Genomic DNA, 26,599 nt, shown 5'->3' on the forward strand with positions numbered 1-26,599 from the left:
ACAACCAAAAACAATCACTGACCTTCCAGTCCCCCATTACACCATTAGTGCTTATGATCAGGACGGATGGGGGGGAGGTGGAGAGGAGGGGGCGGCAGCCGCTTTGATGTCCCTCTGATACGACTTACCCGCTGCAGCTGCTCTCAGCTCTATTTTGGGGAGGCTGCTGTGGGCCCTTAGAACAGGGCTTCCTCAACACGCACATACACACACACACACACACACACACACACACACACACAATACATTAATACAATCTCGTCATGCCAAGTGATATCATCCCTTTAACACATTGGTCGTATACTTTCTCACACTTTCTCTCGAAAACACCCAGGTCATTCTGGAAATGGTGGGATGCAGTTAACTTGCTAAAAAAAGGCACTTGTACATCTTTATGCTTATAGGTCTAAACAAATGTGCATCTTTATTTGACATCTTTGACAGTGAAATGCACTACATTCAGCATGATTTACATTTTTATAAGCTTACAAATGTTCAGAAACAATCATGTTTTTTTTAACCATTTAATTCTATTTAGTCATTTAAAGATATCTATTATTAAATTTCAACATGTGTTAATTCCAATTTCTTGGTAGTTTTGAGGCCAAATTGCTTGTCATCCTTTTCCTATGTTTTTGAAAAAAATAAGCCAATACACTTACGTTTAAAGGGGTTAAAAGGGCTTCCAATATCCATTCATTGTCTATGGAGCAGCTCAAAACTTTATGCTTAATGAAATTACAAGTTTGAGAGTTGCGTCTCTAGTTTTTTGCTTTGAGAGAGAGTGGCTTTTGTTCACAAATATTAACAGAACTTAACTAGACTATAGAAAAAATATATACTGGAATTCTTCATTTAGGTGGTGTTCCCCTTTTTAAGATAAAAAAAAATATTTAATTGTGGGTTTGGTATAAGTAGTCTAAGCATTACAATAATTTTACTAGCATATCTATTTTTTCACGTCTTAATTTCACCAGTCTCAACAGCAGTCGGTCAAATGTCAACACATAGGATCATTTATGAACAGTACATTAGCTTCGGTGAACAGGCCCCGAATGAAACCAGGTCAGAATTTTCGTCATGGTGGGGAAAGATGGGGGAGGAATGTCTTTGGGCATTTCTTCTCTGAAAAGAAGGAAAGGCTTGTCACAATGAATTTGAGGGTACTGCCCCTTTTGCCTGCAGCGAGTCACAGTGCCCCGCAATTCTCATGTTGCTCCTAATCTCAGGAACCTTTGCTGGAGAGGAGTATCATCAGCAACCCAGGGCACGCCATGAACAATTATGTCTCATTAGATGAAAGCTAAAATAATAATGGAATGCAATTAATAATATGCATTTATTTCAATACTGTTAAACCTGCAAAACCTGAGCATATTGGCTTACATGGGAAGAAGGAAATGAGTAATGAAAGAAGAAAGGACCCCAAATTTGCAAGAAATGAGTAAAAATGACCAGAAACTTAAAACAAAGACCAGCTAAAAGTGCTTAAAATTATAAATATGTATTTATGATCATTATAAATATAGTTTTCCCCACCATTTTTCTTTTTTCCCTTGACATTTTTCTTCATGTTTTTTAATAATTAAAATGTCTACTAATTTCTTGCAATTTGTGAAACATTTATTACATTATAAAAATTAAATCTCACCTATTTGGCTCAAAGGTTTAAATGCTTGTGAAAGGCATCTGAAAGCAAATACAAAAAAATACAAAAATTAAAAATAATATACATATGTTTATAAATGGCCTTTTTTCTAATAAGTGACAGTTATAATGTGTAAGAAAGACATAGGAAACTGTCATTAGTGTGTAATTTCAGGCTCAGACATGCTACAGCATACCAGCTCTTGTTGCTTCCACAACACCACATACAGTAACATCATCTGGTGATAGTTTGAGCATTGACTCACACGGCACCCACATCTGTCATGTGTGATTCTTTGACGGACATAACGTCTGGCAAACTGCTAAATCATTCAATTATTCAGGAATCTCATTACAAGCTGATGGCTAGAATTGGCATCCCAGATGTACTCACACAACTTAATTATACCCTTATATACCCAAACACACAGCGGTGGAGCCTCCACCATGTGTTTCTTGGGTAAGTAGATGCACAAGTAGTAGATCTATTTAAATGTTTCTGAAAATTACAGCTATAGCAATGGAAGTTCTAACATAATGCATTCTGAGTCACCGAGTGAACATTATTATTGTTGTCATTAGTGCACCCTGCAGTACAACAGAGATTCAAAACTAGTGACTTATGCAACCATTTCAACAAAGTAATTTGCTCATAGTCATAAGCAGAGTATGTTGCATGAGAAATAACATCTTCCGAAATCATAAAATGACCCAAAACATGTTTGTTTTTGATAAAAGAGCATTAGTTTATTGCCCCTACATAGAGTGAATGCTTCAAATGGCATAACAGACGGATAAGTGGATGTGACAACCATTTACTTTTGATAGCTAGAGGCTAATGCACTGTGGCCTTGCTTGTTTGAACTATAATGACTCACCCCACAGACCCTTATGATAAAACCTTCACCATAACTAACATGTCAATTAGATAAACAGGACATGAAAAGTCTCATGTTTAAATGGCACATAAGTAAATGTCATTTATTTGAGTTCTTTATTATATCCAATAATCACAGAGAGACAGTTGTTGGTAATGAAGATCTTGGATCTCAGGCTCCCTCCAACAATGCTTATAAAATATATGCATAGAAAAAAGAAAATCACATAAGTTGACGGAAAAGTTTCTATTACTAGTTATCCCTCCAAAAACAGCACATGGCAACATTAGCCTGAAAGAATAAAGTGCTGCGTGTCTAAATGATAAGACATAATAGTTTACTTTAGATGACAGGGTAATAGCTTTATGGCTTTTACGACTGAAATTTGTTTGTGCAAATATAACAGATGAAGTGATGCTAAGCTCAGCTAGCTATGCAAGGCATGGAAAGGGGATCTGCTTAATACTGATGTCTTAGCAATGGTTTTTAAAAAAACGCCAGGCACCGATATCTCATCACTGCTTACAAGCCTTAATCCAATTTTAGAAGCACAAGCTGAGTTTTAGTCAGAAGGTGGAGGCTTGGTCTCAGAGAGAAGAGTTAAATATACACAAGAGAAACTCTTCCTTTCATCTCAGTGGGTACATACCAGACATTTCTATACTGGATCCAAGCCAATACTTACAGACACGGATACACCCATGTTATACTATATCATAACACAGTATATAACATAGGTATACACATTAATATTAATGACATGTTTACTCACAAAAACCATTTGTTAACTGTTTTTTCAGAAATAAGCCGATCAACTGCTAGGCCTAATAGTAGTAATCCAATGGGGTTTAAAACTTATGAAGATAATCATGATTACAATTTTGTGATATTATGTTATAAAGCATTTATTGACAGTTGATACACCAGTTATATATGCTTCATAAAGGAAGTTATTAAGGAGGAGTTGGAGTTGTTGACAAATACATTGTTGAAGACTGTAAATGTCCTTACACCTGCTAATAACTACATTATTGTGTGTTTAAAACAACTGATACAGCTTTAAAATGCTAGAGGATCATTTTGAAGTGTTTCCAACGAATCTAGTGTTTGATCTAGACCGATTAAAGAAAGAATTTGAAAATTTTTGGCTCAATTCTTAAGACACTGTCATCAAAGGTCCACTGTGTAGGATTTAGAAGTATATTAATAGAACTGATATGTAATATTCATGTGGGCCTATATGTTTTAATTCGTTTATAATCGCCTAAAAATAGGAATTGCTGTGTTTTCGTTACTTTAGATTGAGCTGTTTATCTTCATACACAGCATTGCCTCTTCCACAGAGTCCACCATGTTGTTTCTATTGTTGCCCAGAATGGACAAAGCCAAAAACTGGCTCTAGATCAGGCCATTTCCATTTCTACATCAGCCACTGACACGCTTCATACACAGGAGAAGTTGCACTTCTGCAGCCTTAGTGCAACATACCACTAAATCCTACACGGTGGACCTTTAAATATTTTATGATTAAGACTTTTAAAAAAGCACTATATGTAAAAATTGAAGCACTGTGTCCAAACTGGTCACACGATATGGAGGACCAAAAGTGTCACAAAAATGGTTATTAGAAATTCAAAAATATATTACAATTAATAAATTTTGAGTCTAAATTAGCACTTTGACTTACATTTCAATAGTAATAAAAATAAAGCACTAAAAAGATCTTAAACAAAACAACATGACTATTATCATGACACCACTGGCCCTCCATATTGCACCTCTAAATTTGACTTTTCCCTCTTTGCCAAATCAGGTTTGGTTGCTGTGAAAACTTGAGAAACAATGAGGTAGCTGTAAAATAACCACAAGTGGGAAGCTTTTAACAGGCCAAGGTGCAAAGTGACCAAAATGAAATACATGTTAAATACATGCCATGGCATGTGTCATGTTATTTGATTGCCAGCCACAGTTCTGCTGCAGTGAATTTATATGGAGTCTGTTCCCAGCAGAGTAGACAGTATCCATCTTAGCTGAGTATAAACAAGATGATTGTGGATTCTCCACCCTGGTCAGGATCATATCTGTCACCAGAATTTGTTAAATGGCTTCTATGAAGGTAGGATACACTTATAAGGTTTTGGTTTATATTTGTCCAGGACTGCTTGTGCAACCAAATCTTTTCCAGCATACTATGCCATATCAGAATAGTAACAGAGATATTCTATACTATTACTGACAACTTCAGCTTCACATACTTCATACACACTTCATTTTAAGTGCCAGGATTAAACACTCTTCAGAATCTTCCCTCAGAGGCAAAAGTCTATGGTGATATACTTGTCAGTATGACACCTAATATTTTAACCTGAGACAAAGTAAACAAATGATGTAGTTATGATAAACAAATAGCGATGTGAGTGAAATGGTGTGAGATGAGACAACTCTGCAGGTTTTGCAGTGTCCGCCGGTGTCAGGGCAGAGGGCACTGCAAGTGCATGACATGGCATTAGTGATTCCAGGCAAGTGCCATCACTGGTGTAACACTACACTAATCCAAGGCTGATCAGCAGTGGAAACACTAAAAACTGACCCGAGACAAACTGGGCACCTGCCTGCACTCGCACTGCTAATGTGAGACCCCGATGAAGATACTTTGATTTCATGCCTACTCTTTTCCCCCTGGATCTCATTATGAGAAGGTCATCATGAGGCCATCATTGCTGGGAGGCTAAGCACAGATGAGACGATGAACCTCGGAGATACACAGAAGTGAACATGAGACTGGAATTTAAAACATTCTTATAAGACAAGTGAAAATCCTTGCATCCATCAATTCAAATCCAGCTGTCGATTTTATGCCAGTGTAACTGTGTGTGCTTCATTAACGTTTGTTGTGTAGTGCTGAGCTGTGCTGTTTGTATTATGCTTTTCAAGTACGGTGGTTGAAAAAGGCAAAATGCACTATTTTGGCTCAGAACATTTCTACAGCTTCAGAACCAACGCCAATTCAAAAACTCATGATAATCCAAAACAAGTACAATGAACACATGCTGCAAATGGAAAAAAGAAAATAAAATAAGAAACCTGCTGCAGAAAGCCAAAATTCAGAAAATACAGAAAAAATGCAAAGTCAAAAACACACGTAGCAAAATAGGCATTTTATAATATTGTAGAAGACAAAGGTCCAATGTAAAAAAGAAGACATACCTTATTATGTTGCCGATTGACTCCACTTTTCTTCCCATTTCTTAAATATTGGTGCATTCCATTTGTCGGAATTTCCCAGTTCCCAGTCAGAAATTTCACCTGGAGTGACTCCTGAAGTCACACTGGGGGAACCTCATCAGCCTCAAAATCCAAAATGAGTGCTCTGTGCATCAACAGCAGTGAAAACTGTAGTATCACACTGTTTATTAGCACTTCTTTCTTATTTGTGTCTCTCCTAAACAGTCATACATGCATACATACTGTCCAACATGTCTGCAGAAATGTTGCTACAGCGTTTGTATGCTCAAAACACAATGTCAAGCGCTGATATCAACTGCAGCATAAACCCACTACTCTCTCTTAAGTCTCTCTCCTTTGGATCAAAAATTAAGCTTATCCAACTAACACTCCCCCTAGAGGCGTGGAGGACTTCCATCATGTTAACCTTTTCATTTTGCAGCGCTTTTTGTTGTACCTGTTTTGGATTTTCATATGTTTTTTTGAATTGTAAACTATTTGCATGGGTTTTTGAATTAGCACATTTCGGAAATGTGTTGGGCTGTTGTATCGTCTCTTAGCTTGTTGGCCGCCGTATGCAAGAGAATCAAAACATGCAAGAGAATCAAAACATCACAAATAAGAAAAATGTGGGTTAACAAGGCATAACATCTTTATTGTTATACACATAACTTCATCTCCAAAGACTTTGCACAAATCTGTGGGGTAACATGAACCTTGAGATATCAAAAGTCTCCTGCAGTTCCTCGTTATATCCTAAAATACTCAAACAAGTACATCTGCCTTTCACATCCCCAAATGGTACATACAATACAACCAATTAGAAATAAAGTACTTTTTTCCACTGTCAAACATTATCATGTGCATTACATTACCAGTTACAAACAAGTTATATTCATTGTCAAAATACAGGTGTGCAAATTGTTAGAAAAATACCAACTCATACCAGATTCTGGATTGTGCTCTGTAAAAATCCTTACAAATAGTATATAATTATCTATATATAAATGACTCCAACATGCAATGCTGCATTTCAAAAAATATTCCATAAACAGGCTGCTCTGTTAAACCCTCTGAAACTTCAGTCTTCACCATGCTCGTGTGAAGACAGTTAAAACAAGAAAAGAGGGTGTAGCAAAGAAAGGGTGAAAAATCGTTACTTAATGCATCACATTTGTAATATAATGACTTCTTTTTTTTTTTTTTTTTAAATGATTTAGTGTCTTGGTCTGCTTTTATTCCACATCCTGAATTGATTTTAGTTATATGGTCAGTTTGCAAACATCCAACTGGATTCTGCATTCCCCAAATGTCGTGCTGCTCTTTGTGTAACACACAATCAAGTCAAGTTGAGCTTTAAAACTGAATTGCAGCAAAGAAAACCTAGCCATATTAAAGCCCTTTTTTATTATGACCAATGTTTACAAACACATCAGTTGTACGATGAATAAATAATTAACCTTGGAGGCGATGACAGTAAATGTCAACCATATAAATATCCACTATTTAAAATCAAAGAAACTCATGCCATACCTGCAACAAAGACTACTAACAGCTATGATGAGGCAAGTTAAAAGCATGATTCAGGTGATGACAACAGTCAGAGTATCCCCTACATGACAAAGTTAAGACAAGGATGGCATCCTCCCCCTCCCCCTCCCCCCTTTCCTCATCTTTTTCTGAGGTAAACAGTGGTACTGTTAAAGACTTTTAAAGGCATCTCTCTTTCTCCCTGGTGCCACATTCCCCATGGCCTCAACCTGAATAAATTCACCTTCCACTGTCCACAAGACTGTCTCGATCCAGTCTCACAAGCACGCAAGTACTGCTGGGCCTACAGAAGCAGCCACGTGAACTGCATCTTTGCATTTTAGTGGTATACTGAAACACTGAAAGCAAATAATAGAACGAAGGAATTCAAGCAAAATGGTTCATTGACGTGTGCAATGAAATTATTTTCCTTCTGATTTTAATAAATAACATAAGACATTTGTAACTTCACTCTCACAGAGCTAGGTAGCTTTTAGAGTGTGAACCTCCTTCCTGAACACAATGGTGGCTGTTAAGCGACACCCTCTCTCAAAACCAGTCTATTCAAACTATGAGAGTCTGACAAAATAAATGGAACATAGGATTTTTTTATAATGGCAAAACCCCCCATTTTTTGGCAAAATATACTATAAGCTCTTCCTCTGAATAAATAAAACATATTGCACTTTCAGTAACATGAATGTGTAATGTCAAATTACAACTCAATTGTTAGAAATTATTTAAAAATAAAAGGGAAACAAATGTATTTAGCTCATTTTGAGAGGAGAAGAAATTTTCAACTACAAGCATAGGACTGCAGGTAACCAACATTCAGAGAACAATGAACAACAAAAAAAAAGCTACAATAAAACAGAAAACAAACAAAAATGTTAAAACTGTACCATGCACGGGGAGTGTTTCAAAGCAGTGTATCCTGGGTTACAATGGACGGAGCTTGAGAAAGCTGCGGTGATGATTGGGTAAACAGAGTAAGACTGGCTAGTGACCGTGCTAGCACTGACTGCTGGCAACGGCCGTGCCCAGTTTCCTGTTGCAAGAGTGGTGTGAACCCCAGAAAACGCTCCAAACACCCGAGCACGCTCCCGCTGCGACTGTCCTCCCCCTCCCTCCGCCAACGGGCTCACATCTCCCCATCAAAACGTCAGATGGCAAAATAGAAAGGCAGCTGTTTGCTCCCGTCATCTAAAAGTGCATCTCCACACTCTTCCAGCAAAGTCCGCCAGCCCACTGCTATCTCTGCCAAGGCAGTGGGCTACAGAGACCAGTGCTTGGATCAGCACACGTGTGGGTTTCAATTACTTCTTTTTTCAGACTGTGTATGTTTGGTTGCATTTTTATACTTTTTTTTTTTTTATATCTCACTAGACACGACATTTCACCTCAGCTTTCAGAGAAGCCAAAGGAGTGCTAATTCACAGGGCTGGCCATAAAGAAGGCCCATGACAGGTTGGTGGTGGTGATGCCTTCCTCCTGATTCTCTTCGGTGTCACGCTGATTCCTAAACACCTACGGCCGCCCCCGTGTCTCTCTGGCGCCATTTTCATTTTTCAAGGCCGGCGATGCAACTGTACCGGTTGCCATGGTTTCACTGCAACATAAAACAGTTTGTTTGGATTTAATTGGCTGCTTGTCACATTTCAGACACACATTGTGGCACAGCAGACGTAGAAGACGTGAGTAAAAAGAGCAGATTCATCTTTAGAGACAGATTCATCTGCACCTCAGTAATTTTTGTTGATGAATAAAAGTGTCTGGGAAAATAAACGAACTCACCTGAGAAACAGCATCATCATGTCAGAAAATGGACAAATATAATTGCAAGGCCAATATTCAACAGCATTACCATAGCAACAAGGATCGAATTAGGACCCTGCAAAAAATGACATTATGATAAAGATCAGATATCACATAATCTACAACAGCAATCAAATTATATATACTGCCTATCTCTTCATGACAAGGTTATTAAGAACTATTTGAATAAAAAGAAGTAGGCGGTGTTAAAGGCTAATTCCCTCCTCAAATTAAATATGCCCATTCATTTTCTTGTCAAAGTTAGATGAGAAAATGTATACCAGTCTCATGTTTGTATGCTAGATAGAAATCTACAGCCAGCAGTGAGTTAACTTAGCTTAGCACAAAGACTAGAAATAGGGGGAAACAGCTTAGCTTTCATCTGCCCAAAGAAAGTGAATCCACCTATCTGCACCTGTACAGTTTACTAATTAACATGCTTGTATCTGGAACTAATTGTCAGATCAATCTAAGAAGTTACTAGTCCTTATCCTCACTAGTCCAAAATGGTGATTGTAATTTCTCAACTTCATATTTTGTATGGATTAACAGATTGTTCTCATTCACAGGTCTTTATATATTGACGCTCTGTCATGTACTACTGACCAACATGTAATACTGACGCCAACAGCACCGGGCTTTCAACTAATTACAGTGTAAACCCCTACACAACAATATTTGATGCAGAGAGCACTGATATAGTATAAAGAACGAGAAACTCTGCATAGATGGGGTGGGAGTGGTGGTGAATCGGTCAAACAAACACTGACTTCCACCCAGGAGACCACTGTTCGAGACATTTTTTTTAGTGTAATGTCATGTAACTTCTATAGCTTCATGTGAAGTACATAGCTCCAACTTAGTGTGACTAATTACATCATGTTGAGTACTTATTTTAATCCAAGACAAAACCTAAACCTAACCATGTTTTGTTACCTAAATGTAGCTGAGAAAGTTTGACAGTTTTTACCATGTCTTACAATGTGTTGCACCCAGAGGACTGCTGTGTGTCACATTTAGACACTAAAGGGTGCCTTGTCCATCAGCATGAGATGCAGAGGGGGCATTACAAACTGTATTTGACAACCTGGGAGTGAGAGCAGGTTGGGATTAATCAAACAAGGTATCGCGGGTTAATTAGTGATCTTTAGTGGTGTGAATGGTTGGATTTTGTCACCTAGACAGAGCTAGGCTAGCTAATTCCTCTATTTCAAGCTTCTGGAATAAGCTAAGCTAATTGGCTGCTGGCTCCAGCTTCATGATTTTCTTATAGACAATATCATCTCTTCATTTAAGTACACTTTTTTCTTGTCCCATCATTGATACTTACTGTTTCTTCCATGTTTTCTGCAATCTCCATACTGGCTTTCTTTGTGTCTGCGAGGCTCTTTGGCTTTAGGGAATCCTGCTTCCTGAGTTTCGGGTCGCTCTTGCTATCCCGTATGGAGGCTGGCTTAGGAGTGGGGATACTATAGGATTTAGGGGGTTGAGGGGGCATACGCGCTAGGTCCTGGATAGTAGGCTCTTCTTCTATATCGTCCTGAGGGTCAGGAGGTGGACGTCCCCTTGTAGGGGCCTTGACATAGTAACTGTGGTACTCGCTATGGAGCTCGCCATTGACTGGAATTGCAGGAGGCTGTGGAGGAGGAGCAGATTCTGCGGTAGGTTGCTGACTCTTAGCAGGTTTAGGTGGAGCCTCGATGTGCATGTAAGAACCTTTGGGACCATCAGTGACAGACGGCCTCTCCTCTTTACTCAGTTTTCTACTAGACCGCTCATCTTTACTGGTCTTGTGACTTGACTTCTCTTCTTTGCTTGTCTTGCGGGAAGGTTTTTCCTCTTTGCTGGTTTTGCGGCTGGTGCTGTTGGCGAGCTGACCTTTCTTCTTGCTGGAGTGAGGCGACGGGGGTGGCGTGGTTACAGGACTGGTTGCAGGGGAGCGGGGAGGAGTGGTACCTTTGCGGTAGAAATGGGGAGAATCTCTTGGGGAGTTGTCCTTCTTTTCAACAGGGACCTCTTTAATCTCCACAGGCTCTTTCAACGGCTGTTTTATATAGTCAGGCCCTGCAGAGGTGAGAGAGGGGACACACATTAACATGATAAATATTTACCTAAAGCTGAGTATCTGCATCACCTCAGTTTGTATCTTTCAGTTATTACCACAAGCCACAGTGCAAAAACATGTGTCATTCCTAATTACTAGTTTGATTTGGTTACAAATTGGGAAACAGTTTATGAGAATACTGCACCTGCAAAATGACCATTTGTATATCAATTATTTATGGAACGTTAAATTCAAGAAGATTTTTTTTCTTGCCTGCCTCCACTGTGAACGAAGAATCCAAAAAAGGCGAACATCTTCATTCTTCTTAAGTCTTTAGGGGCCACACTTTACAACAGCAAAACTAAATCAAAACAACTGTTTACAAATTCTCACTCAACTTGTGCAGTATGATCTAAGTCTTGCTATATTTATTCATACTCTCAAAAGACTACTTCCCAAACACATGCATTTTTGCTAAAAATGTTACAATGACTTAATAAATAAGTTTTAATAAAAAACTTATGCCTGCACATGGTGCGCCATGACTTTGCCTTAGCATGAGCATACATATGAGCTCTGCTGGAGCAGAGATCAAACACACTGCTCAGCCTTGTATTTGTACAGACATTTTTAATTCCTAATAGTTGAGCAAAACTTCAATTCATGAAGAATGTTTGCCTTTTTGGACTCCTCGTTCACCATGAAGGCATATGAGAAAAACAAAGTTTTCATCATAAATTCAAGGTAACATGCAGTGGTAATTTTAGAGGTGAAGTACTTCTTTCAGTTCAACATTTGGGGAAATACAATTTCTTGCCAACAATAAGAGGACAAGACTGATAACACTCTGACGTCTGTAAAGTAAATATGAAGCAAACACTATTAGCCACTTAGGTTAGTAACATGGATGGACTCTTTTCAGTGGTAATAAAACCAGCCTACTGGTACCTTGTTTGCTAAATCAACAAGTTATTTTTACACTTTACTTTTTTCTTATGATTCTTCTGAAGGACTTGTGAGTGTAACTTTCTAACTGTTGGTCTTCAAAGATCACCATATATTTCAATGATGACACAGGAGGTCCAACCAAACCCTTAACCAACATCAATGCTACTCTGAAACTTCTGCTGCAGCCGACATCCAACATACCAGATTAGTAGAACAGAGTAATTTGCTCTCCATCCTGCCTGACTGGAGACTTCCACCGCAAGCTAGATTTAAATCAGAGCTGGCCCTAAGCACAGATGAACTTTCAATTAAAATATTCATGAATCAACATTACATATGCAATCATTCTGCAAAGACTGGGAGGAGATGGAGGTGAAACAGACTGATTAATGCAGGGTCACAAACACCATTTCACAAAGGAAGCCTCCTCTGCAGGCTCATCTTTATCATCAGCCATTCTCTTTTATCAGTATGTTGTTTTCCTGGAAAGGCCCTTGTCACATCAGTTCTCAGCATCTCAGCGACACAGCTGAACAGATAAAGAGAGTCGACCTTAAGGTGCAGCAATATCTCTTTTTTATCTGGGGACGCTCGTTCTGCTTTCAGGAGTTTATGGACTGAGGTGCGGGGTTAGTGGACACAGACAGTCTAATGATACAACTGCATCTAGACTAAATGTGCACTCCTCTTTTATCTGTGTTTTGAATTGTTATTATGAGTGTTACATCCTCTAATGTGTGTGCAAAAGGGCCTGAATCTGAATGTAAATGTCTTTTTTGCATGCGAGAAAAATGACACTTTATTCGTCCCTTTGTTCTGTGCTGAATTAATATTTATTAGAGACATCAGGCTCTTTGTTTGCCTGTTTTTTTTTCACTTCGCCTAAATTAGATGGTGTCAGAGTGACTAAGAGAGGGACAATACCGCTTTGTGTGAAGTACATCAGATGGTATGAGCAGAGGATCCTTCGCATCCCATATAGCCAGTTTGAAATCGAGAGAAATAAGAAATTACTTACAATCGAATATATATTTTTATGCAGAAGGCATACCATTTTGCTTGTTTTTCCACTCCAATTCACCCCCACCAGATAATAAACTGTGCCAGCGTAAAGGGGTGTGACTCTACTGTGCTCATGTTGGTGTGATCAGCATTGACTGAGCTATTGTGTTTAAAAACGAGTTAATCTTAAGGATCAATCAAAAGGATTAACGAGACGCCTCTTATATGGATGCTGCCTATTAAGTTTGTGCATGGTAATTCAATGTAAAAGAATTCATATTGATTTAGATTTGACACTCATCCCCTCTAGGAACCAATTGTGCAAACATCAAATCCAGAAGGAAATAAGTGTAACCAATCCCACATCTGCGTAATCGGCCTTATCACAGAACCTGTCGGGCCTCAGTACTCATAAGTCCGAAGTATTTTTCGGCTGCATGGCATTCCTAATTTGTTTCATAACCGCCACAACCAATAAGACCCACTACAAAGAGACTGGGGGGACATTTGGACATCTGCGGGGCTTAATGTATCCGACAAGCTTAATTTCACACCATAACTCAATAAGAGTTAGGGGTTCATGGGCAGGCCTGAGAGGTTCACTCTGTTTAGGGACAGATTCCTGTGAAGGGGTTCCAGACATTTTCTGAATGGTTATCAACACTAAAAGGACCCCCAGCCTCATGAAGAAAAACCACACCGGCAGTCAAACTACTTTCACTACACTTGAGGGATTCCAAAATATACTGAGCATGCTTTTTTGTTTCAACCCAAGAATCTTGCCAAAGTTTTTTGGGGGGAAATGTTTCTGTGATTAATCTAATAACTTGTGGTTGTTCTGTAGATACTTGAGTCTTTGTAGATGTTGTTGTGATAAGTGAGGGAAGATATATTAGATGTACTCTACCAAGGAATCCAGCCAGGTCAGCTGGGACATGTGCTGGGACTCATTTACCCAAATGGCCATGGTGTTTCTTTCATCTGAACATTGATCAGCTGGGCTGAGTCTGCAGCCTTCCAAAGAGGGTCATTAAAGTGGGCCATGGTGCTAGTCATGACCAAGACAAAAATACTCAACACCAACCCAAATAAACACTAATAAATTAGAACATTTTGAGCATTTCTCCCCTTTAAATTCCAGATATGTGCATTTTATTCCTTTCAAGAACTGTAACTATGACTTGTCACCTCATCATGGTCTCTCTGAGGTTAACAGAATACAAGCTTTTGTTTAACTTCATGTTAATCCACAGCACATTTTCTGCTCCAGTGCACTCTAGGCAAAACACACGCGCTGACACACGCATGCACACACACACGCGATTGTATTCTCTCAGAAAACACAACAGATCGGCTGTTTAAGACCCTGCCTAACCACTACTGACCTTAATATAAGATGAACAGCAGTATCAAGAGGGTAGCTTCAGTCTGAGTGTACATGCATGGATGTGTGTACACAGTAGGGGGAAAGGGTACAGTGTGTGCCGTTATCACATCTGTTGCCATTTTACATCATTTTGGGTTGAGCGGAAGGTTCTCTTATAATCTAGTGTGATAAACCCCAGAGTTGAAAGGGCGTTTTGCAACAGGAAATATGTATTTCCACCTTTTGAATCTTGTTTTTCATGACAGTAAAAATCACTGAGCCAAGGCTGTTGTTGCTGTATGAATGAGGACAGGTCTTTGTGCTGCTTTGCCTTTACAACATTTTCAGATGCACAGAGCAGTCAACCACGACAGAAATATACTAGGGCTGTCAAACTTTTTATTTTTTAAATTGTGATTAATTGCAGAATTACAATTGTTAATAATGATTAATCCCAATTTTTAATTATGTTTTCAATTAAATTATTACCTATTACAAAACAGTTTTGAAGTCCATACTGACAAGGTAAAGCAATTCTTTCCAGATTGTCTTGATTAAGAATCAAATGACAGCAAAAAGCTTCATGGGAGCTTAAAGTGGACATGTCTGTAAAGGGTATGGGTACTCATGGGTACCCATAAAACCTATTTTCATTCTAGAGGTCAGAAGTCCAGAGACCCCTGTGAAATGACCTTGCCATTTTTCGCCAAAATAAACTTTGGAGCGTTATTTAGCCCCCTTCCTGAGAAGCTAGCATGACATGGTTGGTACCACTGGATAGTTTCATATGATACCAGTATCATTACTTAGCTTTAAAACTCAGCTGAGTACAGTTTCTTCAAGAAGAAAAGTGATTTAAAAAAAAAACCCTACATTTCATAAATTACATTTACATGTACACTAATATTACATTATTATTTTCTTTTTATTACAAACCGTTTTTCTAATTCGATTGAGGTCTTCTTCTGAATGAAGCATTTTCAGATTACAACATGTAGAATATGTCAGTATTATTCAGGTTTTAGGAGCTTTCTTTGGAAATGTAAACAGCGCATTCGAAATATGCGTCTCAGCTGGGGTCTTAACTGCAGTTTGCAACACATGGCCTCTTGTCTGTTTACACTGTATACAATCCAACTTGCCATCACTTTTCAAGACTGTGGGGTAGAGATGCATGCCCTAAAAAAAGGTGGTTGAATGGATAAAGGAGGGAGGCTGTGTTTCCAAGGGTGAACAAGTCCACCACTAGTGGAAAACTTTGAAAACAATCCTATTTTGATGCAAAGAAGCAAAGGGGCACAGTATATTCATTGTCATTAGCCATGTAAACTGCTTAGTAGGAATATTTCCTTTTTCCAAATAAGGGAACACAAAATATGTAGTGCATGTTTACGTATGAATGTGTCTGTCTATATGTAAAACGTGTCCTCCAAGTGGTAATGACAGTTATTTTCCTGTTTTTTGTCCTTTATTTATGATGCATTTGAGAAATAATATATTTTTTTCTATTCACAATCTGATATAACATTTGTTATATATCTATTATAGTCTGTTCTGTGGGTTATGATCTCAGCATGTTCTCTACACTGTTATATTTAATATTCATGACTCAGTTTGTAGCTTTTTAGATTTTCTTTCTTCCTCCTACTCACAGTGGCAGATGGGCAGAGGGAGCTGTCATTGTTTAGCCAGATTACTTCCACTACTTTTACAGTACATAGTGTGCGTTTACATGCACAATAGTATCCTGATTACAATCAGGTTTTTGGAGCTGTGTGTTTTGCATGTAAACATCATATCCTGGTTTTAGAAAACTGAATAAGGCCGTATCTAACAGTTGAGAATATGCTGCCTGGATAACTGTGATAGAAACCAGGAGTGTGGCGTGTAAACACTTTATCTAGCTGGTAAGAAATGACGGTACAGCTACACACAGATGATAAGACAACTGGATACTGTAAGAATAATGAATACCGGGATATGCATGATCACGTTTGTCATGTTATTCATGTTACATATGTACATACTGAATAAGATCAAAATCTCAAAATGTCTCAAAACTGGCATACTAATGAGCATGACAACGCACACGTGCAAATAAAGGACGCCCCTTTGTCTGTGGCTACTGGCTGAGTGTAATTGCTGTCTTCCTGTGCTTTGTTTTGTGAGTGGCCACAGGCAAAGAAGAACATGGAAGGCTTCATGTTCACATGAGCTGACATGTGACTGACGGAGACAGGGCATGCTGGGAGAAAAAGAAGGAAAATAATCAAACATTTTACTACGGCTGCAACTAAAAATGATTTTCATTGTCTATAAATCTGTTTATCATTTTCTCTATTAATAGATTCATTGTTTTGTCTATAAAATGTCAGAAAATGATGAAAATTTTTTTCTTAAACATTACTAAAACATTGTTAGTTTTTTGCTTTTTTTTTTTTTTTTTTATTGTTATTATGATCATTTATTTTTCTAAGAATTTTTACTTTTTTTGAGAAATGCACACTTTTATAAGTACTATTATATTGTTTATATATATATAATGTTTTATCACTTGCTACAGTCACCAGAGACAATATAATTGTTGTTTGTTTTTTCTTTTTGTGACAGATTTGTGTGTCATACGTACGACTGTCATGTCTCTAGTACGTGTTATATAAAAAAATTAAAAATAAAGCTATGCAAAATATTATTTAAACCGAGTAATTAATTATCAGATTGTTTGGTGATTAATTAATCAGTTAATTGTTGCAGCTCTAGATTTTATGGTTTGTTATTCATCCCCATATTTGGAAACCATTTTTAAAATTTGATATGTTTCTTGGAATTTTGGCTTTTATTCAATTCCGATCCACTTGAAATTTGTTTGGAAAAGGATTAGATCAGTGGTATCTTCAGAAAATTCATACGCTGTATCCTTGAAAGTCATAAAAAGTTGCAGCATAACTTTGAACTTTGTCTGAACTACTGTCTTGAAATGTACTCCTTAACACCTGCTGCCATGAATATAAAGCAGCACCTGCTCGTGTCTGGTTCTTAGCCCTGACAGGTCCAGGCTTTTATGGGTCCACCTGGTCCAAGTGTACCTTGACTAGGTCAAACAGGGCGGAGCGGGATCCCTGCTGGGCCCCCTCACCCTCCACCCTCCCCCAGCAAACGGCTGAAGGAAGGGACAGCTGCTCTGCGTCAGCCCTGAGAGGGGCGAGCGCGGGGCCGAGCTACTCTCAGTGCACAAGGATTTCAGCTATGTCTCCATTAGACCTCAGTGAGCACACATCAGCACCAAATATAGCCCAATTAACGTCATGACACAGGCCACGCCCATAGCTAACCCTCGCTGCTCCCCCTCCAGGGTACTGTGTGTGAACCAATCATAAAGGTCAGGGTCCTATTCCCTGTGACCCTCTCTTCCCTTTTGAAGTACACACTCCCAATCTGGGTGATAATCTGCTATGAGTCTGAAATGCCAATTACAAACAACAAGGGGTTTAGACCTCTGGTCGTTACCCTAGAGGACTTAATAGAAGCTGTGGGATGGGGGTAAGTGAGAATATTTCCACTGTAGAGGTAGACATTGAGGAAGCAAAGAAGATTAGTTTGGAAAAGTCACACTGAGTGGCTTTGTTACACTTAGGATAGACAAGTCGACACATGAAAAACTGGATTCTACACTGTTTTGGAATATTTTAAAACAGCAAAGTTTTTCTTTGAAATCAACAACAGTGGTGGTCATTTTGCCAGGGAGCTGCAAATAGGGGAAAATGCTTACAAAACATGCCAAAGGACAAACCAGCAACAAACCTAAAAGTGGGCCATTGTAGATTCCCAGAACTACTCAGGAAGAGTCCAACTTATATAATAAATACTTTTATTAACAAGCAATAAAATGAATGTATGGAAAATGGGGTTTGGCTACTTGCAGGTGCCTGTCTGGCTTACTAGACACGCTTACGTAACTGAATGTTTAAACACTGCGTCTCAGATGTCGCCGTGCGTTGCACATTATAATGACATTGCCTGCTTTCTCATTCATGATCTGACTTATAAGGCAAGGACACTCTCAGCACAGACTTGTGAACCCCGGAGATCACCCGGCCTGCCAAGCATGATCGCCGTTTTCCACAACACAAACAAGCCGCAGGATGTCTCTGGCCCGGCTGGCCATTTCTGCGGCTTAGTGCAGGGACATGCTTGAATGGGTCCCATTGTCAATCTATTTGTCACCCACTATTTTGTGGTGGCTTCTGGCAAGGGCCCAAGGTCGGCAAGCTCATAGGCCTAAATATACTACTAACAGTGGAAGAGGCAAGGCTTGTATAGATCTTACACTGTAAATCAAAATAAACAAAAAAGGTGTTACTTGGCACCTCTGGCACTCTGCTCCATCAAAGCAGTAGCTATGAAACAAATTCAAATAATTCATTGGTAATAATTATTACAAAACTTCTGGAGAAAGACAGCAAATTGTTGAGTCTCACACCCGGGTCATCAGATACCGGTGCTTTGGGCTGGTGGTCCGACTACCAGCGCAAGGCCATCGGTACTTGATGACCAGGCTATAGGGCTGGGCAACATGGAGAAAATCAGATAACACCATTTATTTTTTAATCAAATACCTTGAAATTAATATTGTGACAATACTGAATGGTTGACTGTTGTCCCTTTAACTAAATATTTCCATCCATCCATTGTCATTCACAATCTGGGGCCTGGTCAGGGAGGCAGCAGGCTGAGCAAGGTAATCCAGACCTCCATCTCTTCAGCAACGCTTTCCAGCTCCTCCTGGGGGACCCCGAGGTGTTCCAAGGCCAGATGAGATATATAATCCCTCCAGCATGTCCTGGGTCTGCCCCGGAGCCAGTTGGACGTGCCTGGAACACCTCTAAAGGGAGGTGCCCAGGAGGCATCCTGATCAGATGCCCGCACCGCTTCAGCTGGCCCCTTTTGATGCAAAGGAGCAGCGGCTCTAATCCAAGCTCCCTCCGAATGTCTGCGCTACATATTTACATTGCGACATTTTTGCTAAATATTCAGCAAAAATGACTTAAAATGACTTAGTGGGTAAAGGGAATAATAATAAAAGGTAGAATAGACTGGTAAGTTCAGAAAATTACTCTATTTTATTTCAGATTTTAAAACCAGAAAAAGAACACTCGCCATATTACGATATCCAAAATCTTAGAAGACATCATGTCTCATATTCCGATATCGATAGAATATTAATATATTGCTGAGCCTTACCTGGGAATGAGAATCAGCAAGCAACTATCTTTCTCCAGAATTGCAAAGACAAATATGTTCGCAGAATATACCAGAATTAATTAAGAGGGGAACAAAAAAGGAACATTAAAACTCAGTTTTGGTTGAGTCTTTCCTGCCCTCTCTGTGCTCTTGTGCTCCACCTTTGACCCCATCTCTTTGACCAAAAAGGATCTGTACCCTTCACTATTTGCGTAGTAATGTATGTCCTTGTGAATCTCAGCTTACCTTGTAAATGAACTAAACAGAGTTGAGTCGACATCCTACGCTGTGAGCTGCAGTATAGTATGGCAGTGTGCCTGTTAAACCTCCAGGCAGAGGAAAGATGAGAACTGCCTGGTACTGGGAGCAGTAGGTTTGGTTGACCTCCACGAACATACTGTCCCAATAAGACATCGCTACGCTCCACTAAAGCACAACTTTGACATGATCCAGAAAACTAAAAGAACAGAAAACATTTTTTGCTATTCTCACTTTTTTTTGGCAGAGTTTACGGCTGCAAATTTTAGCAAGTGTCTCCGAGCCGTTACAACAGGCCTTTGAGAGCAAAGACAAGGCTTCCATCCAGAATACAGCACCCTGCTTCAAGCAGGCTCGGCTTTGTTGAAGCACACACAGGCACCCATTGTGGTGATAGAAGTCATCCTCAATACCTCTAGTCTCCGATTACAGTCCTGGAAAACTCTACGCTTTTGTGCACCACAACAAGCTAATTTCTGACTCACATGCAGTCTGTGTAAACAACGCTAAAACTGTGAAAACATCATTAGTCCTACAAAGTACCAAACCTTTTACCAGTTACCCAATTCCTAAAACATGGTTTGAAATGACAAACTGGTTTCTCCAAGGATGGTGTGGCTAAAAAAAGGGATAGTGGAGGTGAGGAGGGTTTTTTAAATAGCTTGACTGGGTAAATGCCCCACTGTCTGTGCTGACCCAAGCATAACTAAGTACATTTACTTGAGTAGTGTAGTTTAGTATATTTTTGAGATATTTGTAGATATTTTACTAATTTCCATTTTGTGCTACATTATACTTCTGCTTCACTACAATTCAGAGACAAATATTGCAGTTTTCCACTGCACTACATATGCTACATTATTGACAACAAATGACAACACATTTTTGTTTGCTAAAATTTCTGGACAAATTCAAATTTTATTGCTCTTTGAAAGGGTGTATTTGCATTATAACGCTATTATTATTATCAGTGGCGTAAAATTGTCTTCATGAGTGACTTCTTTTAAATCCTAAAACATATCTTTATGGACTTGCTTACAATTTATTTTGATTTATTTTGCCCATTTTATTTTTGTGTGATATCTTGTATTTCCCTTTGTTTGTTTGTTTTGTTTGTATTTCAGTTTGTTTGTGTTATTTTACACTGACAACTTACATCCTGCATCTTACACACACTTATATTATCCTGCCACATAACAGCTCCAAATTCAGCAGATAGATTATTAACCAAAACAAAAAGATCCTCGCACATCACACCTGTTCTGGATTCATTGCATTGGCTTCCAGTCTCTTTTAGAATACATTTTAAGGTACTATTATTCACATACAAGGCTCTGAATGATCTGGCACCGGAGTATATCACTGAGCTCCTCACACCGTACTATCCAAACAGGCCCCTCAGGTCTGCTAGTCTGGGCCTTCTTACTATTCCTGAGTCCAGATTAAAAACTAAAGGTGTTGGTAGGGGGATTCTGTTTTGAGCTGTGGGGATGTGTACTGTATATATGTTAAATAGAGTAAATAAAATATTACAAAAAACACCCAAAAAACTAAAGTTGAGTGAGTCTTTGCAGTGCTTGCTCCTTAGTTGTGGAACACCCTACCAATAAGTATCAGAGCTGCTGACTCTGTTCAAGTTTTAAGATCACATCTGAAAATTTATTTTTATAGTAAGGCTTTTCCTAAAAGTTGGTGGACTTTAATAATCATACTGTTCTATTTCATTCATTATTATTAATATGTCCTCTTTTTGAAATATTGCATACATATGTGTATGTCTCTGTGTTTATGTGTGTGTGTACATTGATATGTTTATGCATATGTTTCATAATTACTGTTTTTATGGGTTTTTTTTTTGGACAGCACTTTGTGCTTTTGCTTGAAAAGTGCTCTGCAAATAAAATGTTATAATAAGTCTTGGTACTTCAAGTATATTTTGATGTTAAAACTTTTGTATGTTTACTTAAGATTTTGAATGTAGGACTTTACTTGAAATGGAGTATTTCCCTACTGTGTTATTTCTTCCAATCCTTAAATATAGGCTCTGAGTACTTCTTCAAACACTGCCCTCCAGGCTTCTGCGTCACTTTTTGCAAGAGCTGCAACTTCATCTCTGGTTCAATTGTGTCTAAAATGTTTAAAAACATTTTTTAAAACCTTTCTTGCATGTATAACTTGCCAAAGCCACTTGAAATGTAGTCGGGGTATTGTATCTCATCATGCATCTGACCTCCCTGACCCCTTAGTGCACCTGCAGTCTAAGTATTTCACATTTAGAAAGTGGGAGAGTATCTGGAGAGATTTAAGACACATGACCCTGCTGTGTGATGTCCACTCTTTTCCACTACGAACACTGGTAAAATATCAGATGTGTTGTGTATGAAGGCTTGTTGTTAAATGTTACCTGGTTGGTAAAAGTTGGGGGAGAGTTCCCTGGCAACCGCCCTGGCAATTTCTGAGTCGTGCACAGCAGAGATCGCAGCCTGGTCTGCAGCCTCGCTTTTTGTCCTGGCATGGGCCGTTCTAGAAAAAAAAAAACACAAATGGGCACAAAAACATTAGATATGCACGGTAACTTCGAGATAAAATAATAAAGAGGATGTAAACCACCATGTTTGAAGAGGTAGATAAAAACATAAAAACATACACAAACAAATATTTTACTCAACCCACGACACTTATATCGTCATGAGCATCCATCTACTATCTTTTTCTCTTTCTTGCTCCTCCTCTCTGACCCTCCATCAATCCCTGCCTCTTCTCCCTCATCTTTGAGCTGTATCACTCAGCCTGTCCCTCTTGGGGGATAACATAACACCTCCCCTTGTGCTTCTATCTCAAATCCAAATCCTGATTTTCCAAATGGAGCACAGCCACATCCAAGCAAGACCTTAATCCAGTCTGGAGCACTGCACTGCTGGTGGACCACACGGGAGCGAGCATGCACGAACACACGCACGCATGCATGTCATGTTGTCTCATGTCATGTCATGTCATGTCATGTCATATCATATCATATCATATCATTTTGAAACAGCAGGTGGTGTGGTAAAGTCTTAGGTTTGAATCCGATGCAAGTTAGCAGCGAAAAATAATTTCATGTGACTGATAAGGTATAAAAAAATAAAGTTAGGCTAAACAACTTAAACATTAGTTAATGAAAAAAACAACAACATTTATATATATTTCTATATATATAAATATAAATATAAAAGCTATTTTTAACCCTACTCTATAATGCTGATCTACAGTTAGCAAAAGAAAAAGTGACATAATGTCAGATGAGAAAACCTGCAACAACATCTACTATGCCTAAAAACACCAAAAGGCAGAAGAGTAATACATTCTGGGATCAATGTGAGCTTAGCATTAGCACTGAGAGGTATTACGGGAGCGTACCATGGTGAGACAGATAGAGTCCCGGGGTTGACCTGCTTAACAAATCCCTTGAAAACTCCACTGAAAGATACTGTACATGTAAACATGCTTTTGCACATGCAAACACAGAGCCGTAAGTGTGGGAGGACATATGCACTGGATAGGTAGGATGTTACAACCACCAGGATACCTTCAAAAAAGACCTAATTATGTAACAATATGACATGCATCGGTTTGAGCCAATGGATTTGCCACTTACTGTATGAACAGTGAGTTGAACTCTTACACAATACATGACAGCGCAACATGGGCTGTCCAAGTATCACTGTAAGTATTGACAGCTGTGCCTTGTGCCCTGCTTAACCCCACTCATCCATCTTCCTCTCCCTCTTTCTTTCACCATCCCCTCTCTCTTTCAATCAATGCTCTTGTTTTTTTCGATTCTTCTTCATCTGTCTATTGACAGCGCGTCCCCTCATCCTTACTCATCCCCTCGCCTCCCTCAGTCTTTCTGTCAGAATGACCCCAACGGACAGATGTCTCTATTTCAGACTACTTTTCTGTCCTTGGACTCTGTGCTGTCCTGTTTTTTTGACAAGCAGGGACAGTAAGACATTAAAATGCATGAGGAACCATATGCTGGCGGGAGAGACGGACCATTTCCTCTCCAGAAATACATCCCTGCATCACAGACAAAAGACACACTGTTTACAGGAAGCCTCTGGAAAACACTGACCAGCTGCAGATAAAAATAAGATTGAAGAAATTATATCAAAAAATCCTTTGCTTCTTGCCAGGAGTTATTACAAACACATAGGGATTTCAGCATTGTGGTTAAAAGCAGCTTCACATCTTACTTAACAGATCTTTCCTGTTAGAAACTGACATTAAAGCATTCCAGTTACATCACACCGCTGACATGTACACCGCAGACATCCACTTGCTACACATGCAACCACAAGGACATACATGCTTCTATTTCTGAAATGTGTGAAATGTGCAGACAAATAAAAGGAGGTTTGAATGCGTCATGAATGCATACAGTGTGTGCATGACATATCCTAAGGATCTTAACAACTCCCTTTAGGTAGAGTGGGCACAAAGTCACGGGCAGACACAGGAAGCAATGCGGACTGTTCGCAGACAGGATGTCTGGTGGTGGGAGGTGACAGGCAGAGAATGATGGGAGTAGAGGTGTGATAGAGCAGTGGAACAAGAGTGAAATGAAAGGCGAGAAAACAACGGCATGTGGAGCGCAGAGACGAAAGGGCTGGTTGGTTTTCTTCCAGGCATTGGAAAATTTCATCTTACAGTATGGATACTTTTAAAACTAGCGAGGGTCACCAGCACCTTCCACAATGCATGTTAAACCTGCAATTTTTTATTTTAAATCCACTTGTGGGCAGCATATCACAGTCTGTTATCAGGCTGTTCTCATGCACTGTTTGTATGTCCACATACGAAAAATAATGCACCACAATTTTTTCATAACCTATGTAATTTTGAGCCACTAATTTGCGTATAATCCACGTGACCAATGCCCTGACGGCAGTTAAGAAGGAAGTAATATGTAGACTGAAAGTTGACAGTAGGTTGGGGTGGTGGATGAGTCACAAAACCCAACCTGCATTACTTTCATTGTCTAAACCAAAAGATGTCCAACCATGCTTCTTTTCTTAAATCTAACCTACGTTGCCAGTATTCACCATTCAGCTCTTAAGCTGCTAAGTGTTCCACTATAGAGTGCCCCAAGAATAACGTTTTTCTGTAGATCAACCTGGAAGCTAACGTCACCCTGGTTCCCTCATCAAAAAGCCTATGGAATTTTTCCATTGGACTTTGGATCATTGCAGAAAATAAGCTCTGTGGTAAACAAACATTTATTCAGCAAGATAAGTAACAAATGAACACCACTTTCAGGACTTTCGCAGCCTAAATGCAATTGCCAGAGGCAAAAAGCTAATGCTAGGGCTAATGCGAAATACACTATGGTCGCGTTGCCACCACTACGAGCCGGTAAAGCTGGTGAAATTTCAGGAAGGAATATTAGATACTGCCCAAGCCTAGTTATCAGAGAGTCGCTAACTTACTGAAAGATGATAAAATGCTTTGTATAGATGAAGGAAAGTGCAGAATGAGGTGCCGTTCCTCTGTGGGTTCGTCACTACGATGACCTCTTTCACATTCCAAATAGTGATCCATTGTTAAAGCAAAAGTATGTTGAGTAGTTTTAATATGTATTACCCAACCAGTTAGTGGCTTGAAGTGCCCACTGACCATGTGTAGAAGCACACATGAAGACAGCCAAACACATTTTTCAGACATTCCTGGCAAAAAGTCTGGGTAAACAACAATATGCAAGCTCATGATTGACCTTTGAAAAAGTTTTAAGTTCCATAACTTATCAGACAGTCTGCCACCTCCCTACTTAAAGTCAATCTGCCTCTGAATATAAAGCAACACCTGTTCATGTCTAGTTTGGGGCTCTGCAGGCTCTCCTGTCTGGTTGAGCGCTGTGGGGATAGGTCCAAGCAAATCAAGGTATTTGAATCCATAAACACACCTGCTGACACAAATGCAAATACCACACAAACACACACATACAACAGTTTGGAGAAATTTGGACAAAGCGTAGAAAGGAGCAAAGACTTTGAAGCAATACATTTTGGACTGAAGCCCTGTTTGAGAGATGATATTGATGAAGGCCCGGTGAGGTCCATGGTTGTTTCATTACTGTGACAAATGAATTGTGCGAAAAGTGTTGAGTCAGTTTGGCAGTCGGTGCAGCGGGTGCGGCGCTTTCTCTCTGTGGAATGTGTGTCTGTGTGTGTGTGTTTGAGATAAAGGATGAGGGTGGGGAAATAAAAAGAGAGAAAAGTGAAAAAAAAGTACGGTAATGGAAAGGTGAGACAGACAGGACTGGAAAGAGACCCTCTAAAGACTCTTGGGTATTTAGAACTGCTGAGTTATGCATCTCAGCCCCGCTAATTTTACTGTAGGGTTAAATTTGAAACCCCATGTGGCACGGTGAATCCTCCTTTAAGGGTTTTCATACTGTACCCGTAGAATTTAGCATGTGTGTGTCTTTATTTTGGGCCTGTTGTGTGTGATTGTGTGTCGTTTGAGCACATTCCCCCGAGTGAAGCTTCTGTCCATCCCTCCGCAGGCTATGGCCTATTTGAGGAATCTCTCTCACATATGCTGACACAGTTCTGCACCCCTTTCGTCTCTTCTCCACCCCCTCTTTTGCTTCTTCCAATCACTCCA

General features: G+C 39.3%; 1 protein-coding gene and 1 long non-coding RNA gene across 3 annotated transcripts in view; both read right to left on the bottom strand.

Annotated features, from left to right (window-relative positions):
- Positions 1–39: 39 nt before the first annotated feature.
- LOC148186033 (uncharacterized) lies at positions 40–6,086 on the bottom strand. 2 transcript variants are annotated; one of them, XR_015775402.1, is made up of 3 exons: positions 5,733–6,086; positions 1,652–1,689; positions 40–187 (listed from the first exon to the last, which is right to left on the bottom strand). It is a non-coding gene; the product is annotated as an uncharacterized LOC148186033 (long non-coding RNA). The 2 variants fall into 2 exon arrangements; XR_015775401.1 differs by lacking the exon at positions 40–187 and adding an exon at positions 619–1,303.
- Positions 6,087–6,378: 292 nt separating this feature from the next.
- jph1a (junctophilin 1a) overlaps positions 6,379–26,599 on the bottom strand; it is a 40,889-nt gene continuing 20,668 nt past the window's right edge. The window contains exons 4-7 of the mRNA XM_042510708.2: positions 22,359–22,477; positions 10,426–11,159; positions 9,075–9,171; positions 6,379–8,889 (exon numbers count right to left, since the gene is read on the bottom strand). Coding sequence (XP_042366642.1) covers positions 9,091–9,171; positions 10,426–11,159; positions 22,359–22,477 — 934 coding nt within the window. The 3' untranslated portion in view covers positions 6,379–8,889; positions 9,075–9,090. The remainder of the gene's footprint in view (positions 8,890–9,074; positions 9,172–10,425; positions 11,160–22,358; positions 22,478–26,599) is intronic.

The sequence above is a fragment of the Plectropomus leopardus genome, chromosome 21, assembly GCF_026936395.1.
Source record: "Plectropomus leopardus strain MGB_pleo_1.0 chromosome 21, ASM2693639v1, whole genome shotgun sequence".
Classification (NCBI taxonomy): Eukaryota; Metazoa; Chordata; class Actinopteri; order Perciformes; family Serranidae; genus Plectropomus; species Plectropomus leopardus.